This window comes from Pocillopora damicornis, chromosome 9, assembly GCF_964200805.1.
Source record: "Pocillopora damicornis chromosome 9, jaPocDami1.2, whole genome shotgun sequence".
In the NCBI taxonomy this organism is placed as follows: domain Eukaryota; kingdom Metazoa; phylum Cnidaria; class Anthozoa; order Scleractinia; family Pocilloporidae; genus Pocillopora; species Pocillopora damicornis.
This window is the reverse complement of record NC_142678.1, coordinates 22,373,293-22,391,081: the sequence shown is the minus strand read 5'-3', so window position 1 is coordinate 22,391,081 and position 17,789 is coordinate 22,373,293. Positions and strand designations below refer to the sequence as shown.

Genomic DNA, 17,789 nt, shown 5'->3' with positions numbered 1-17,789 from the left:
GCAAGGTTCACCTCCTTTAGTTGCTCACTTTTAAGGCCTCGTCACAAAAACAGTGGTCTCCGTCTCGATCTCTCAACTATTATGGTCAAGCGAGTGCACAGCTCCTTCAAACGAAAGATTCCGTCTTAAATTTTTTGCAACTACTACTTGGCTAGTTCTTATAGTCAGAAAGGGTCCAGGGACATGAAGTCCATTTTTTTCTCACCACTTGTTCATCACTGCGAAGGTCGCTTTCATTTTCATTTCTTAAAAACCGCAATTCACATATATGATTTTATTATATTCACATTCATGATTCGAGTAATATTTCATTCAACCTTATTGAGATATTGAGACCGCGATGGTACTTAGATATGCAATTTCCAGAGCTTTACCCTCAGAGATGTTGTTCATTAACTGTTTCATGCCAACATTAATTACTAATCACGAACAGTGTGGTCTTAGTACCCAGACTTCTTGATAGAGTACGCTTTCGTGGCTGAGGAGGTCAACAGTAACCACCTAAGCATGTGGCGAAATCGCTTTCGTCTCCTCTCTCCTGCTAGGGAATATTTCTGTCAATTTTCTCGGAATATTGTCACTGCAGAACAAGTGAGAACATTTCAGGATCAGGGTGTTATCTGCATTCGAGGTGTTTTCGGAGAATGGATCAAAAGGTTGACGAAAGGCATCGAGAGGAACTTGGCGAATCCTGGAAAATTAAGCGAGTGGCTCAAAAGTGAAAACTCAGAGACGTACTATTTTAATGATTTATTGAACTGGCAACAAATTCCAGAGTTTAAGGAGTTTGTGTTTGAATCACCAGCCGCTGAAATAGCGGGAAAGTTAATGGATGCACAGGTAAGGGTCACGCGCAAGTTATTACAAATTTACTTAGGATACAAGGTGGCTTGTATCCTAACTGAATTTAATTTTTCCGTCTGGCCCGGCCGCTTGTGGTAAGATTTCAAGCACAATTGTATACTCTTTTAGAACGTAGCCGTAGTTACAAATTAAAAGCTTTCCAATGTTTACGCCATTGTTTTCCTTATCCATGAAATGTATGCACAATGGGGCTGTGCGGAAATCTTGCCATACATTGGTTGCTCCGGTTGAGCGGTTCTAGTCGTATATTTTTGAGGATCAGGCTTCAGTTCGCAAGAATGATGGCGACGTGTTTAATTCACAGGTTTAGAATGTGTAATTGGATTCAGTAGGTATTGTTGTTTTGGTTGAACTGTTGTCACTGTTGTGTTCTTGTACCGAACTTTAACTATTACAACGGTACTAATTTCAACTTTAAACTTATGTTTTTGCATGTAACTTTTAAAAACAAAGTCAACAGTTCTGCACGTTAAACTGATGATGCCCATGAGTCATAGATAATTATATAATAAGCTCAGTTATGCACGCATTCTGATTGGTTCTCACTTATGATCTATTGGAGGACAGACGTATAGATGACGTCATCATTAAAACTTTTTCCGTATATTTGAATTCTTTATTATATAAAATATAATATAATATATATTATTTATATAATATAATATTTATATATTATATAGCACATCGGTGACACACTCAGCTGCACCTCGTGTGCCACTTTTTTGTTCTTACCACATTTTGACGTCATCTGTGATCTATTACTGAACAGATGCACGGCAACTTAGAATCTATTTGTTAAACATGTCTTTTAAAAGTTTCCTCGTGAAACTAAAATTTATTTTAATTATATTGTTATCTCGAAGCAACAACCGAAGTATTATCCACGTCTGTGTTTACAGTGATACCAAAGTGGTATTGGACTTGTCTTTTTTAGCAGTTGATAGGAGACTAAAACATTTCCATACACACATGGCATAAGGATTTGAAACGCCATCTACAGCAATGTGGATCATTAAATGAAGCATATTTGAATAATGCATGGAGCAGACTCCTGACCTTTAAACTCTTCCATTAAAACATGTGTATTAAGCTGGAAAGACTTGACATTTCCACTTCAATTACCCCACCCCACCGAAGCAAGGTTCAAATCCCCAACCCCTTCAGGCACAGGCAACAATTAAATGCCAATGGTTTGAGGGGATGGAGATAAGAAGCTTCTAATTGATGTGTGCATTACTCAAAATTTTTAAGTGATAGGGGTGGTGGGGGGAGGGAAGGAGGGGCTTCTGAGGGTATAATAGAATTTTGGGACAAACTGCTTAAGGTTGGGTTGAACTTATGTTATTTTATGAGGTGAGCTTGTTGGATGGAGAATTACAAATGAAATTGTAGGAATGGAAGGGTTAATGGTAATAAACTAGGAAAGGTTGAGGTGATTTTAGATTATTTTATGAGGTTAACTTTTCTTAATGGGGGCAAACTGGGGGTAGAATTGCAGTGGGGTGGGGTGGGGTTTTTCTTACCACATTTTGCTCTCTGTTTTCTGTTACTGAACAGATACACATCAAGTAGGAATATACTTATTAAATGGAAACTTATTACCACTGACACAGACAACCATGTCTCTCTTCTACTTTTATTGATTAATTATGAATTGTACTAGAGAAAATTTTTAATCTCAAATTTGTGATCTGTTCTCACTTTTGATAAAACACCTTTCTTGCAGTTCACTGTATTTTATCATGAGCATGTTTTCACAAAAGATCCTGGAACAACTTCCACCACTCCATGGCATCATGACCAGTCTTATTTCCCAATGGACGGGTGGAAGGTAAAACTGAATGAATGGATAGCTTGGATAGTCTATGGACACATGATAAGAATGCCAGATTGAGAGGGTATTTACTGTGAGATGCAAAGGAATTGGAGGAAAAAGCTTGCATGGTGAAATGAAGGAAGGGGGAAATTTTACAACAATTACAGGTCTTGGATAGGATTGCCAAGGTCTTAAGTCTCTCTTTTTATGGAAAAGGGGGTCACCTTAAAAAATTCTCGTTCTTTGGCCTATCATGGAACACACCTTGAAACTAAACAAGGTCTTGCTGTAGTGAAATGCCTAGTAGGTAGATAATAATTTTAAAATGGGTAAAAATAGGTGATCACATTGATCTTATTGCTAACACAGTAATGACATAATGGGAAAAATCCCTACAAAGTTTCCCAACAAATATTAATTGAATGAGTTGGAAATTATTAAGGCCTATGCAGGAAGTTTAGTGAACAGTTTCAGATGGACAGAATTACTGATAAATGTCTATTTCCACTCTGCTTGTAACCTCAGAATGAGTTGGGCATGTCTTTGTTCCCACCTATCCTGTGTCTGTATGAAATAACACAAATGATGAAACATGCCATGTTTTATCACTTTTTTCTGTGAAAAATTATTTTCTTTTCTTTCCTCTTGCTTTGGTTCAATTATCATGTCCTTAAAATTCATAGATCTCGTAAAGTACCTACTCTTTCCATAAAGAAAGGTTCTTCTTTTGTTATTTTTTCTGAACAGAACTGTTCTTTTTGGATTCCCGTTACTCCTGTATCAAAATCATCAAATTTGACTTACATTGGTGGATCCCACAAGTGGGGAAAATGGTTTAAACCTAAGAAGTTTGCATCCTTACAGAATTACAAATACACAAAGACATATAATGAAAAGGTTTTTGAAGACATCCCTGATATTGACAGCCATCCAGATGCATACAACTTGCTTTCCTGGGACCTTAAGGTTATTATTGCAGTTTTTTTGAATTGTATAAACTCAAAGAAAAAGTGATTTTCAGGTAGTTTGATTTGTAATTTTATTTTATATTTTTAAGGGGTATGGCACCTTAATAAATCTGGAGCTAAGGGAAGTAAAAATCAAACTTGTTTTAGGTCACTTAATATACATGTGTACTGAAAAATTTTCAGAATAAAGTGTTGTAAGAATTGTTTCATGTGGTGAACCTAACACATGACAGCTAAGTGAAAGGTGAGACTACATAATGATTCAGATGCTAAACTTTTCATGAGCTAGAAAGGTAGATTAAGTGTGCGCTCAAGCTGAGTGACCCTTCAATTTGTAACCTTTTGTTTGATAATGATAATCTTGCACCTGCATGCACGATGAGCATAATTCATGTTTGCATGTAAAATAATATAATATGTGTAAGAAATACTGTTATCAAAATGCCAGCTTAGTAATTCCTTTTTTAACTTGCAACTAATTAATAAACTAGATTCTTAACATTTACTAACCTAAAAATTAAAAAACAAGTTTCCTTTAGAAAAATTGTCTATCTTGGTCCCAAAAAAACATCCTTTAGCTTAGTCATCTCTAGCCATGAGTTGCTTTTTTAAAAACACCCTAGTCTACCAAAGTTTTAATTTTAACTTTGTATACTTAACATTACTTGACAGCCTGGAGATTGCTTAGCATTCCACTTTCGAATCCTACATGGTGCAAAGCAGAGCACAGACCCAGATGGAAGGAAAGTGGTTGTCATGCGCTGGCTAGGAGAAGATGCAACATTTGCGGAAAGACCATGGGAACCTTATTACAGTGGAGGATTAAAACCAGGCGATCACTTTTATAAAAGTGAATCTTTTCCAGTTGTTTGGAGATCAGAAAAAGCAAATTTAGTTATTTAACAAAAACTGTCATGGTTGTCTGGGGGATCCTGATTGAACAATGTTGATGACAGAAAACATCCTGGTCAGTCAACTCTTTGACCCTTGCGTGACTAGCATCTGATTTGTCTCTTCCATATCACCTCTGTATCACACATTAACCCTTTAACCCTTAAAGAGTGATTAGCAACTAATATCTCTTATCAGTATCACCCCTAAAACAAACTTAAGGGTCATGAGAATGAAGAAAATGATCACCAACCGAAGAAATTCTTGATTCTTAAACATAAAAAAAGGTTTAGAGAACAGTAGGGAGAAAATATGTTCTGGTCAGGGTTTAACTTTCGAAATTTAAAGCGTGCTACAGATAGTAGTTTTGTTTACAGTATTCAGCTTTCTACCTATTTGTTCAAACATGTAACATGCAAGCTTGTGTGCACACCGTCACATTACCGTTTTTATGTTTCTGCATGTACATACTACCTTTTATCAAGGTTTATTTTCTGCCAAATCCTGTTTAATGTAGTTTGTAAAGTCTTCTCATACGTTCAAATTAAAGCCAATGCTTGACAGTGCGGATTTCCCACAGCTGTGAATGGAGAAGCAAGAGAGTTTGTCCTGACCAAGTTGTATATTTCACGCTTGAACAACCACCAAAAGATTGAGGTGTTCACTACCCTTTGTTAGATTAGGATTTGCCACAACAAAACATGTTGATCAAAATAAAGATCCTGATACTGAAATTATTTCAGCAATTTAAAGTATACTATATTGACAGCCAGGAAGAAAAAAATTGAGCCTTGCCAAAAGCTTAGAAATTCATGCTAGAAGCTGAAAAATTATTTTGAACCCTGTTTACTGGTATAAGGATTAAAGGGTGTTTTAGTGCAGTTTTTCTTGATGCTGTAGATGATACTAAATTGATTAGCTAGCCTAATAATAAATTAGCCTATTGAGCCTAATAAAAGCTTGGTAGATAAATCAGAAGGATATGTTTTACTCAGTGTCATGCCTTTGTCTACGTCGTCCTGGCCTTTCTTCTCCTCTGTCTCTGTGCCTTGCAGCAGTTGTCCTTGATATGTCTCCATCTGATGAATCATGTCGTCTCCTGGAATATCTGTCTCTTTTATCACATGAATCACTACCTGACGAGGATGAATCATGTCTCTCACGCTTAGAATTATTTTGATTAACTTTATCATGATCATGTGTTCTTTTCCTTGAATGTTTAGATTTCTTATACTCATTATCAGCTTCTTCAGTGTGGTGTTTCTTGTTTTTCTTTTCTTCCTCACCATGCCTCCTCTTTTTGTGTTTCTTTTCTTTTTTAGATTTCTTTTCTTTCTTCTCCTTCTTCCTCTTTATCTTACCACTGGCATGGTCTTCTTCTCTTTCACTCCTTAAAACTTCTCCTGTCTTTGTATTGCTTGGTGTTGCAGGATCTGCATGTCTTTCCTATAAGCATATAAGAAATATTGACAGTATGAAAAAATAGCCAGTTAAATACTCTTAAACAGAACAAAAAAGATTTTCTCATTTCAACATCCCTTGTAAAGGACTTGCTTATCTTATTTGGGTGATCTTAAAATGTAATTTTTTACAACTTTAAGCAACATATATTTAAAGATATGGTAGAGGAATGGTCTCCCCATCTCTTAGTTAAAAATGCAATATATTTGTTCTGAACATTAATAACATTTTTCAATAACTAAAAATTAATAATGGTAATTGAACTGAGTGGAGTGCAATTTGGGCTGAAATCATATGCATGATTTCAAAATCAAATGGGTGCGCAGCGTGAGTTTGACTTGAAATCACAAGTAAGATTTCAGACAAAAATTGCATGACATGAGGTTCAACCACTTTGTTACATCCATTTTGAAATCACCCAAATACAGGACTTGATACATTCAAATATTTTATTGATGCAGTACTGAGCTGGTCTGAAATTAACTTCATCCATTTTTTGGAGGGAAAAAGTAAGAGTTTTGGAAACAAAAGTTGCAAAATTTGCCACATGATACTCTTTGTGGGAGCCCCTTGTTTCTGCTATTGTCGTTATCTTTTTCATTATAGTTCTCAGTTCGTATTCGCGTCTAGCCCTCGACTCTTGTTTCTTTTGTTTACTTCTTATCAGATCTGAGGCATCTTGGACCGGCTTGTTCAGTACATTTGGCTTAACCAGCTTTCCCTCCTCCATCCCAGGTAAAATGTCAGGCGGGATATTGGCAGGATCCCGGCAATCCCACCCAGGATCCCAGGTGGGAATGGTGGGATCCCGCCCTAGGTGGTGGGATCCCACCTTTCCCACCTGGGATGAAAATTTGATCCCACCTGGGATCCCGCATTTAATGCAGGATTCCTGCATCCCACCCGGGATGGGACTTACCATGTATGTATTCTACCCGGGATCCTGGTCGGGATTTACATATCCCACCTGGGATTCTTTATCCCACCCACGAAAATATTGTTTTGCTGTTTTTATTCTTACAAAACATTTTTGTAAGAGTTCCAATACTTATGGATCATCCACACACTCCGCAAATATTTGGCATGCGGACAAGACAGAGGTGGTCACTGTTCCCTTTGAGAAAATACACCTTTTAAATGACTTGTTCAATTTGCTTTATTTGAAACTCTGATCTGAAAATATTTTTAAAACAAGCCTTGTTAGTAGTGAGAAGTACAAACCGAGTTTCTTTTCATTACTTAATTTCTTAAATGTCCCAATCACTGGACCTCCTAAAAAATATTACTTCTTTATATTTTTGGTGCAAAATACAATTCCTTCTTTACATACAAATGAAAAGTACAAGTCACAGTTCAATAATACCAGCTCTAAAGTTTACTTGTTGTTCTTCTCTGAGTCAGCGATCAACAAAATTTTTCTATACCTTGTAGGTCTGGTATAAAATTTTACTTGTAGTATAAAATGACAACCTTGTATCTTCGTCCTCTCCACCCCTTTCCGAGCTCGGGAACGCTTCGGACTGTGCAAAACCATTTGCAGACGAGAATTCCAATGCACCTCTGTAATCGCATGTAGTTGCTTCTGTCTCTCGTGCAAATGGAAAGACCGACTGAGGAATCGAGATGGCTAGCTGTGTTGGAACGTGTTGCTGAACGCTTGTTGTGGTCAAGCCTTGTTGATTTGGGTACTAGTACACTGGGATCATCTAGGTATCTCTTATACTTCCTAATGTGATTGGCTTTTGTTGTTTCTCACCTTCGCCGTGAACATAACTCAAGTGGGTTTCGAGTCTTTCTTTCCTCGAAAACTTTCGGCCACAAATTGTGCATTCTTGTTTGATTCTTGTCGATTATTTCTACATAGAGTGAATTCACATCATTATTTATGTCATCATCAAAACATGAGAGGAGAACCGGTCACATAATGTTGCGCGCTTCTCTTGAGACTGCAATGGGTCAAGCCAGCGGATTCTCTTTGCTAAAAGGTCCACGTGATCATGCCCGTGATCGGAAACAAAGAAAACTCCATTTGGCGCTCATCTTTGAATGTACTTTTCATCGGTCAACCGCTCTTGCTTGAAGTTGTTTCTTTTCTCAATTGTTTTGCGTAATATAACACTTCTAGAGATGAGTTTTATTGTGGTTCAATGGGAAAACGAGAACAGCGTGAGTGTTTTAAATGAAAAGAAAGTCGTTGGCGCCGTGGAATTAAAAGAAGGGATAATTAACAGTTGACATATCGACTGGTTCAAACAACGATCGAGTGGCCATTTAAAGCTAGGATTTTTAGAAGTTTGTGGTGAGTACAAATTGCCATATTCGTTACGTGATCAAAATCTTATCAAAGAATAGAAATAACGGCTTGGATTAAGCTTACCTAACGCTCAGCGCAACTGAAACTCAAATAATTCTGAGAATCGAATTAGTCACTTGCATGCTGCAGTTTCCTAAGCTTACACTTTACAATGAAATAAATCTATGAGTAAGGTTTCAAGATTACTTTAGTCACATTTGGGAACATTCTGACCTTGCTTTGCTTTGAACAATTCGACTGAAGAGAGAGCAGACTTTCAATCAGTACCTTTGTCAAAATTTTGATAACGTGAATTATTGAGGTTTTGTCTTTCTTCTATTCTTTGATACACATCAGCCAATTTTTTTAAACGTGGAGCCTTATTACACTGTAGATGGTCTGCTTAAATGATGAAGAAAAAGCAATATGCTGAGTTGTGCTGTTATTATTTAACAATGTTCGGTTAAGAAATTTGTTATTGAAACATATCAAACACATGCTGGTTTATTGCAAATAAATTGAGATCTTTATCACATATAGTCTGTGTATTCATGTACTGTTTGAATCATTTATGATCAACAGCTTGGTAAGACAATGGGATCCCATTGGAGGTGTCAGTATGTTCTATAGCTAGTTGGAAAGTTTTGGACCCTCAGTGGATTGATGGGGTCTATAGCTCACCTAGAAAATATTTATCCTCTTAATTTTACGGATTAGGTTACAAAAGGAATTGATAAGATATCCTATCTGGTACATTTTATAAATCTGTGGTCTCCAGTGATAAACAGGATCCCTCAAAGGATTTTTCTGAAAGTGGGAAGCCCTCTGTAATTTTATTCAGGGTCTAAACTGGGATTGGCAGGATCCCAGATGCAATCCCGCCTGGGATATGATTTCCCAGGTGGGAAACTATCTGAAATTTGAGGCAGGATCCCAAGAGGGATCGGTGGGATTCTAGGTTTAATCCTGCCCGGGATGTGCTTTCCCAGGTGGGATGCTATTAGGAATTTAAGGCGATCCCAACTTCAATTGGTGGGATCCCATGGGGGATGTTCCATAATCCCAGGTGGGATCCCATGGGGGATGTTCCATAATCCCAGGTGGGATCCCATGCGGGATGTTCCATAATCCCAGCTGGGATCCCATGCGGGATGTTCCATAATCCCAGGTGGGAATCCCATGCGGGATGTTTCATAATCCCAGGTGGGATCCCATGCGGAATGTTCCATAATCCCACCCGGGATCCCACGCAGGATGTTCCATAATCCCAGGTGGGATCCCATGCGGGATGTTCCATAATCCCACCCGGGATCCCACCTGAAAAAGGCGGGATCCCACCCGGGACACACCTGGGATCCCAGGTGGGATTGGCGGGATCCCACCGTATATTTTTACCTGGGATAAGTCAGAAGCATATTTGTCAAGTTAAATAAAACACTTATCAAGATGGCGGAATTGATGGTTGATACGTACACGGTTTTTAACAAGGCGAATAAAAAGACCCCTCCTCTATCTGTTTATGGTCAAGTGAACATAGCGGACAGCATGTATGGGCCTACCTAAAATCACTAATATTATCATCATCATCATTATTATTATTATTATTATAATTATCATATAGATAATTATTATCGTAATTAAACTGAATAAATAATCGGAATATAGAAAACAATTAAAAAGGATACAAAAAGAAAAAGACATAGGAAAAGAAAAATATTTATATATAAAAAGTAATTATGTCATGTTCTCCATGTTTTTCTTTCTTTTTAAAGAGAAGATACCGATGAAAGGGTACAACAGAAATAAAAGGAAATGTCATTAGCCATTTTCTTGGCTCAGTATTGGTCAAAGGTCTCCGGAAGACAACAGTGGTTGGTGAGTTTAGAAGATTGTGCCAGCTTGATGAAATTCTCGGTACGCTTCGGCCAAAGTGAAAATTTCTGCTCAGAGTTTAACGCTTTATGATCACGACCCTAAAAAATCAGCCGCGACTGGAAAAGCCTCGCTTTCCAAGGTAAAGAAAACACCTTCAAGCAATGCACCAGGGAATAGGCTGATCCAAAATATTATCAACAGGTTATAATCTAATATGGAAGCGATTCTCGCTGAGTTATGAACACCACTTAAGCTGTAGTGAAAATAATGTCAGAAAAAGAGAACAAATTCAGACATATACGGAATTTGAACCCATGATTTCTGCGATACCGGTGCAGCGCTCTACCTACTGAGCTATCGAGCCAACTGGGAGCCATTTTACAGGTTTATTTGGAACCAACTGAAACACTGGCAGTTGGCTTGTTAGCTCAGTTGGTAGAGCAGTGCACCGGTATCGCAGAGGTCATAGGTTCAAATCTTGTACATGCCTGAATCTTTTTCAGGCCCTATTTTCACTACTGCTTAAGTAGTGTTCACAACTGCGAGGGTCACTTCTATATTCGTTTCTTCGACTGCAGTTCACATATATGATTTTCATATATTTACAGTCATTTATTCACCACTTCATGGGTTTATTTGGAACCAACTTAATAACCAGCGCTCTACCAACTGAGCTAACAAGCCAACTGGGAACCATTTCAAAGGTTTCACAGGTTTATTTGGAGCCATCTTGAACACTGGCAGTTGGATGAGGGTGTGAATGGGGTTAACCGACTAGCGACAAAGGGCGTAAAAAATTACTGACTACCGACGAAACGGGGAAAAAATTACCGACTAGCGACAAATAAATTCTAACCGACAACCGACATAGTCAGACGTGATAGGGATGTTTGTATTCAGAAAGAACAGCATTTTGATGATTTCTAGCTCAGAAAATCCTGAAAAATCATCCGACGTAACCACATTAATTCCAGATTTAGCCGAATTATAGAATTTCTTGTCTTCAAATTACTTTAAATCCACGAGATCCTTCTTTTCGGTGAGCAGCGTGGGCTCATTTCTAGAACAGCGGCTCGTAATCGGGCTGACAAGACGCCCTGCTGTCTCATTTCAAGAACAGCGCATCACAATCGAGCCGACGAGACGCCCTGCTGTGGTCAGCATTAGATTCCATCCACCAAAACCACCTTGGTCGAGAGGGACTGAGATGGAATGATGGACAACTCATGACATGAAAATTACGAAGCTACGACAACATGCCGACTCATCCCGATGACTTAAGTGTATCATTTGTTTGGGAAATTGCGTCAATACTTTTTACTCAAGAAATGGTAAGTATTAATTTATTGTTCGATTGTAGTATTATAAAACATTTTACGGAGCAACTTCAGAATACCCCGCAACTCATTTACATGTCACTGAATAAGAATAGCGTCTATTGTGTTATGCCTCAATCTTCAGAGCCTCCCGACACATGTAAGTGAGGCGGAAATGAGTTGCGGGGTATTCTGAAGTTTAGCCCATGTGACGCAATTTTATGCAGATATTTCACGTATTTAAAAGGTGCCCAGATGTTACGTAGTTTTGGTGGATGCCATTGGGGAACATCCACCAAAACTTTGACCAAAACCATCAACAATATATTTTTTAAATTTTATCTATAACCACTGTTAGATGTTCAGGGAGACAAAAGATTTATACCACTAATTAGCAGTTAGTGCTCTGGCTAATTATTTTTTATGGTGCACAATTGCTGACCGACCAAACGTTCATAATGATTATCATAACTCTTAACACATAGAATAAAGTGGTTTCGGTGGATGTTTCTCTCCATCTACCAAAACCACCATAGCAATTTCTGCTACTTCCTTACAGAAGACTGATGTGACCTGCTATTTGGAGTACATAACCACAATCTATTTCTTTGTGTAGAGATATTTTGCAAAGTTCTTGAGTCAGCACCTTTTATTATTGAAACCATAATCATAACATGGTGCACAATATAGAATACAAAAGGTTCTGGTGTGGTAATCATGTAATCTTGAAACAGGAGAGTTTTTAACTGGCTTAAACTGATTTAAACAGGCATTTGTAACAAAATTCCAGGTCCAGAAATTTCTTCCACTATTTCTGCTAAAATCATAACTTTTAAGTACAACAAATCAGCACATTAGTAATTGTTATCAAGGGTCTGAAAATCCTATAAATCTTTCACATTTCTTTCAAGTAACCTTTAATTTCACATGGATGAATAAGTATACGCTCAAGATGCAGAATGTCTTACATTTTACAAACTATTTCCCTTTTTATCGATAGACAGTGAAAGGCCTTTGCCACATTGGTGAATCAAACCATTGTATACCATGCATTTTGTGATAATTGTTTGTTTTTGCTCACAATATCCAGAAAAATGGAGGGGATAAATTTAAATAGCAAATTCTATTTATGGTTAAAATTAAATAACATTGGAAGATCAAATTAACTTTGTACTGTTTAAAATTCAGTTTTGGTTTCTTGCTTATTCCAGCCTCTTAATATTCAAAAGCATTCCTTGTCATTTTTGTGTTCTTCTGTGTACATAACATGAAAAATAAACACAGAGAAAGGAAACCACAAAGGATTAAACTTGAAGCTAAAGCAAAGTTTAAGTCGAGCCATAGCTGATCCAAATACTGAGCACTTTGTATTGTAACCCATTTAGCAGTAGAGTTTATCTATATGTCTGCCAGCTTGTCACAAGTCTTACCCCTCTCCTTCAAAAGTCTCTATAAATAAATTTTTCTTTGTGGTCCCTAACTGATGATAAGTATATTACAGCTTCTCGATTTTCCTCTCTCAAGACAAGGTTACTCTAAATTTAACAAAGTAATGGACTTGATAAACTCAAACTATAACTCAGCTGGCTGCTACTTGCAACCTTAATTTCTAGATATCAGTATACAATAATCAATATGTTATAAATAAGAACCCTAATGCTTAATTTTGCAGGATCACCTTCCTCCTTTTCATTTGCAGACCAGACTGGAACCTCTATAGGTGTGTTTGCTTGTTTTGAGTGGGGATGGAAGAAAAGGAGTCATGCCGCATATCTGATTTATTAAATCGCATTTGTTCTGTTTATACATGAGTAGAACTACCTTGTTCTCTGAAAAAAATAAAATTTGTCGCATTTTTATCTGTGCTTTGCAGTCAAACTTCCTTGTGTCTTGGACAAGAAATCTTATTTTCTTGAAAACAAAATCTTTGTTTCCAGCCTTCTGTAATAGGTAAATATAACAGTGTAAGATGAGTGACAGTGTATTTCTCAAGTTATTTTTTTGAATGTGACAAAACGGAAGTATCATGGCGTGGTAAGGAGCAAACATATGATTTCTTGATAGAAAGCAAAAAATGCAGAATTGCATATATTTTCTCCTTTGTCAGCAGCATAAGTTAGTGAAAAGTTTTTATAATTGTTAACTCTAAACCATCTTCAATTTAGCCAAGATTGAACTGTTATCACGTTTGTCATAAAAGTATTCTGAGATCAATGTTATATGACCCATTCAAGTATTTGACCTTTCGAATTAACAAGCCATAGTTCACAGAAACACAAAGGTTGAGGATAAAAAGAAATTATTATATACAGTACTTCTTCTGCATCTTTTCGTTTCCTTTTCTCTCCAGCTGTTCTATCTATGCCGTGCTGGCAATTGAACACTTTCCTTCCCAAAATTAGGAAAGGCACACCAGTAAAAAACGAACTTTTGCTCCTTAAATATCTCATGCATCTTCCCCCAGTATTTTGTGACTTCTGTCAGAGGAAGGAGGTGTAAGCATTAAATTAACCCCAATGATTCCACAATTATGGTATCATCCAAGCCATGCCAGAGGACTTGAACTAGATAAACTAGTGAGAATGCACAATAGTGATAGCAAAGCTTTGTAATACTAAAGAGCTATATCAATATATATATATATGTGTTCCCGAAACCGTTGACAGCTTTAAAGAAAGAAAACTTCGTGGTCAACCCTGTTTCAAATTCCGCCATAAGTTTATTATCTGCATGTCTACCATCAATGGTTCGCGACTTAAAATTCTCGCTATGCTGTTTCTGTTTGTTCCTCAAGAATCATGGGATTTACAGCTTTTGATGTTCGGCTACATCACTTGCGGATTTCCGAGAATCTTCGGTTATGTTTTGCAAGTCATTAAATATTCCATCTCAGTCCCTCTCGACCGAGGTGGTTTTGGTGGATGGAATCTAATGCTGACCCCCTGCTGTTGTCTTTTTATTGCTCGTTGTTTGTTCATGCGATCGGGTCATGACTGGGATTGCTAAAGTCATCGTGAGTTTTTTTCGAAAAGGTGAAGAAGTCGCCATCGAACGTCATCGAAGCAGGGTCCCAGTAGACAAAGAAGCTCATAGAGGAGTATCTGAACTAAAAAAACATCTTACGGAGTTTTTAGGACTAAATGAGCAGGCACATCAATATGGAATTGGCGGATTTTCGTTAAAGTTATTTCGCCTGGCGAAATCGCCTGCGGGCAAATGTGAAAATTTTGCAGTGGTGACGGATGGGCAATGGCAGCTTGAACTTCCAAATTTAATATCGGATGAAAGTAGCAGTGAGCTCAACGGTAAGTGTGGAACGCGTGCAACGGAGTTTGATGAATCACTTTAGTTCTGTAGTTAAGTATTAAGCTCAAATATTAACGTGGTTAAACTCTGGTTCCACCGTTTTTTGTTTGTTGTTTTGTGGAGCGGAATGTTTTTTTTTTCTTTTTCACCGTCCATTTGAATGCGAAAATTGAGAAGGAAAATCTCTACAAAGAAGTAGCGAGTAAATCAGTTTATAAGCTTCTTTCTGATTAATTGGTGAATGAACAACAGTGTAGCTTAACATATTAAAGACCCCGTTTATTTATACACGCCCTTAAATTTATTCGTTTCTGAAAACCAGACGTTCAAATAATATTCAATTCTCTCCTCGAGGGAAGCTAGGCACGAGAGATTTCGCTCGATGTGCACGTTTTATACATCTTGACGAGCATTTGCTGATAAGAACTGTGTAAGTTTCTCAAAAGCCTACTAAAGAGAAAACTTAAAACACACGGTATTTAATATTTTAGTACACATTATCCAAGAGGTCTCAAACTGGACCGGAAAGCCAGTAGTGTTGCTGAAGGCGCCGGCTACATCTGATAAAAGCAAGCAGAAGTCAATGAACGACACTGAGTAGAAAGGTGACGAGTCAAAAGTGAGAAGGAAACGGAAATCACGAGAAGAAGCAAAAGAAGATGAAAATCTGGCAAAGAGGATCATGACTGAAGGAGGTGACATCGAGAGAAACGAAAGGCAACAAGGAGACCTTCAAAAGTTTCAGGATGTTAGGACTGAATTAGCACTTGTAGTTCGTTTACCTGATTTTCAAAAGTCATAAATTTCGCTACTTTGGAAATTCTGCGGTATTCCTTGTTTATAAACACTGCCTTGTTTATACAACGAAAAACGCTCACTTGGTGCGTTCGCTATGTAAAGATAGTTTCTTTTAAATTCCGGCTAAAAACTGTATTATTATCACTTTGATGGGCATTGTGGCGCATTTTGCGTGCTAAAATAAAGAATTTGCCGGGCTAAAATGTAAGGTGAAAGAACGCTACCAGTTGAGCGAGACGTCTGCAACCAATGGTCCACAGTGAACTGTATCACAGAAGACGCAAGTATCTGTGTCTTTGCTTAAAAAGGGCATAGAAAGGCTATACAAGAACGTGATGGACATTAACCCCCAATTTGTAGATGATCTGCTGCTCAAAACGTTGCTCACAACAGTAGTGGAAAATTTGCAAGCTGTTTCGCACCTGAAACACGGGACATTTACGGTACTTACATATGCCCAGGATTTTGGAACAATTTGCAAGGAATCTCTGAAGCGCACATCTAGATGGGCAGCAAAGTACTACACGCATGACAAATCCTACTATCCGGTACCTCAATCCGCCATGCCCCTTTCTGCTATAGCTACGATGACACCTTTGCCAAGTGAGGACATAACACCAGGGATGGAAGGACAGATCAAAGAGTGGCTAGAGAGTTACAGACCAGTACGCCAACGGACGGTTAGGAGTGAGACCACAAAAGATAAGGCTGGGGCCTTGCCGCCAGCTGTCTACGCCGTTCACCACACCGACGAGTCTGAAGAGAGGCGATATCCTGAAGAAAACACTGTATCGTCAGCAAATGCACAACGCGTTGTCAGCATACAATTTGTGGACGAAGGGGATGTTACTGAGGTGTTTGAGGATCACAGAGAAGTACAAATCGATGAGTATGAGACAGATTCGGATGACGAGGAATCAGATTTTGAAGAACATCCAGAGGTTGTCAACAGAGCGTGTGTTACCCGATCCGGCAGGGCTGTTCGTGCATTTGTGCGTCTCGACATGTAAGAGGTACTAACAGTTAAAAATCCATTTAACGGTGCAGATTGATACGTATGACAACCAAATTTTTGGCAAAAAAAAAAGAGAAAAAAAAGAAACCTCACAGAAAAGCCACGAGAGCCGTTGAATAATAAGTGTAGTGAGTTTTTGTGGACGTCTCGGAAAAAAGACTTCCGTAGCTTACAAATTAAAATCAGGTATCCCAGGGGCTAGAGTGGGTGTTTCATTCTTTGTAGAATTTACCTCTCTTGATTTACTTCGATGCCCCGTAGTCGACAGGAAACAAATTCACATCTATAATAAAAGCTTTGGTGAATTTTATCGGTATACTAGATTTGCAAACAAAAGTGGGGTAGATGAGCACGTTGCTAAATTAAAAAACAGCGTTAACGAGGTTTAAGTGAAAACAAATAATGAATTATTACAAGTATTACACTTCGTCTAGAGTTTAAAGTCTTAAAACTGGGCAAATTGCATAATAAATGCGAATAATTAACGTGTATTTTTAATTATTAACTGAGATTTACCGACAACCGACAAAGGTCAAAAATCTTAACCGACAACCGACAAAGTAATGAAATTTTAACCGACAACCGACATTTTGACCCCCCCATTCAGACCCTCTTGGATTGTTAGCTCAGTTGGTAGAGCGCTGCACCGGAATCGCAAGGGTCATGGGTTCAAATCCCGTACGTCAGACTGCGAAGATCGCTTCCATATTCGTTTCTTCAACTGCAGTTCACATAAATGATTTTACAGTCCTTTTTATAATCTCTTGGCTAAACTCGTGCCGCTTAGTTCAAAGATACATCCTCGCGAGCTTTGATTTTTTCCTCTTCATGGAGATACAGGGTGTTACGAGAATGAATACCGCAATGATTCGGTTTAGCGTTCTCGTTCCAGGGCCTCCTATACCAATAATAACCCTGTTCTGTTTCTGTTTCAGGGAAGTGACTGTTAGGGTACATGTACATTGGGATCAAGCAAGGTTCACCTCCTTTAGTTGCTCACTTTTAAGGCCTCATCACAAAAACAGTGGTCTCCGTCTAGATCTCTCAACTATTATGGTCAAGCGAGTGCACAACTCCTTCAAACGAAAGATCCCGTCTTAAATTTTTAGCGACTACTACTTGGCTAGTTCTTATAGTCAGAAAGGGTCCAGGGACATGAAGTCCATTTTTTTTCACCACTTGTTCA

General features: G+C 38.1%; 4 protein-coding genes and 1 long non-coding RNA gene across 6 annotated transcripts; 4 read left to right on the top strand and 1 right to left on the bottom strand.

Moving 5' to 3' along the window:
• Positions 1–438: 438 nt before the first annotated feature.
• Positions 439–5,511, top strand: LOC149040755 (uncharacterized). 2 transcript variants are annotated; one of them, XM_089182796.1, is made up of 4 exons: positions 439–840; positions 2,591–2,695; positions 3,428–3,646; positions 4,321–5,511. In XM_089182796.1, exons 1-4 carry the CDS (start codon positions 508–510, stop codon positions 4,549–4,551), a joined length of 888 nt encoding a protein of 295 aa, XP_089038922.1. In that variant the 5' UTR covers positions 439–507; the 3' UTR covers positions 4,552–5,511. The 2 variants fall into 2 exon arrangements, with proteins under 2 accessions (XP_089038922.1, XP_089038923.1); XM_089182797.1 differs by having other exon boundaries at positions 456–840; positions 3,738–5,511.
• On the bottom strand, positions 3,703–6,730 carry LOC149040754 (uncharacterized). The gene is made up of 2 exons (XM_089181608.1): positions 6,545–6,730; positions 3,703–5,985 (listed from the first exon to the last, which is right to left on the bottom strand). Exons 1-2 carry the CDS (start codon positions 6,728–6,730, stop codon positions 5,527–5,529), a joined length of 645 nt encoding a protein of 214 aa, XP_089037734.1. The 3' UTR covers positions 3,703–5,526.
• A 4,564-nt stretch (positions 6,731–11,294) lies between these two features.
• Positions 11,295–13,348, top strand: LOC149040753 (uncharacterized). The gene is made up of 2 exons (XR_016179846.1): positions 11,295–11,499; positions 13,184–13,348. It is a non-coding gene; the product is annotated as an uncharacterized LOC149040753 (long non-coding RNA).
• A 1,110-nt stretch (positions 13,349–14,458) lies between these two features.
• Positions 14,459–15,531, top strand: LOC149040752 (uncharacterized). The gene is made up of 2 exons (XM_089182793.1): positions 14,459–14,789; positions 15,282–15,531. The coding sequence occupies exons 1-2, from the start codon at positions 14,474–14,476 to the stop codon at positions 15,389–15,391; spliced, it is 426 nt and encodes a 141-aa protein (XP_089038919.1). The 5' UTR covers positions 14,459–14,473; the 3' UTR covers positions 15,392–15,531.
• A 255-nt stretch (positions 15,532–15,786) lies between these two features.
• Positions 15,787–17,675, top strand: LOC149040751 (uncharacterized). Its single transcript, XM_089182792.1, has 2 exons — positions 15,787–16,601; positions 17,539–17,675. Exon 1 carries the CDS (start codon positions 15,924–15,926, stop codon positions 16,596–16,598), a length of 675 nt encoding a protein of 224 aa, XP_089038918.1. The 5' UTR covers positions 15,787–15,923; the 3' UTR covers positions 16,599–16,601; positions 17,539–17,675.
• The last annotated feature ends 114 nt before the right edge of the window (positions 17,676–17,789 follow it).

What these genes read in the sequence shown, in the direction of transcription:
- LOC149040755 (XM_089182796.1), top strand. Translation starts at nt 508, where the DNA reads ATGTGGCGAAATCGCTTTCGTCTCCTCTCTCCTGCTAGGGAATATTTC. An exon ending in GAAAGTTAATGGATGCACAG is followed by an intron (nt 841 to 2,590) that starts GTAAGGGTCACG and finishes CCTTTCTTGCAG; the next exon opens with TTCACTGTATTTTATCATGA. An exon ending in TCCCAATGGACGGGTGGAAG is followed by an intron (nt 2,696 to 3,427) that starts GTAAAACTGAAT and finishes TTTTCTGAACAG; the next exon opens with AACTGTTCTTTTTGGATTCC.
- LOC149040754 (XM_089181608.1), bottom strand. Translation starts at nt 6,730, where the DNA reads ATGGAGGAGGGAAAGCTGGTTAAGCCAAATGTACTGAACAAGCCGGTC. An exon ending in CCCACAAAGAGTATCATGTG is followed by an intron (nt 5,986 to 6,544) that starts GCAAATTTTGCA and finishes ATATGCTTATAG; the next exon opens with GAAAGACATGCAGATCCTGC.
- LOC149040752 (XM_089182793.1), top strand. Translation starts at nt 14,474, where the DNA reads ATGACTGGGATTGCTAAAGTCATCGTGAGTTTTTTTCGAAAAGGTGAA. An exon ending in AAGTAGCAGTGAGCTCAACG is followed by an intron (nt 14,790 to 15,281) that starts GTAAGTGTGGAA and finishes TTAATATTTTAG; the next exon opens with TACACATTATCCAAGAGGTC.
- LOC149040751 (XM_089182792.1), top strand. Translation starts at nt 15,924, where the DNA reads ATGGACATTAACCCCCAATTTGTAGATGATCTGCTGCTCAAAACGTTG.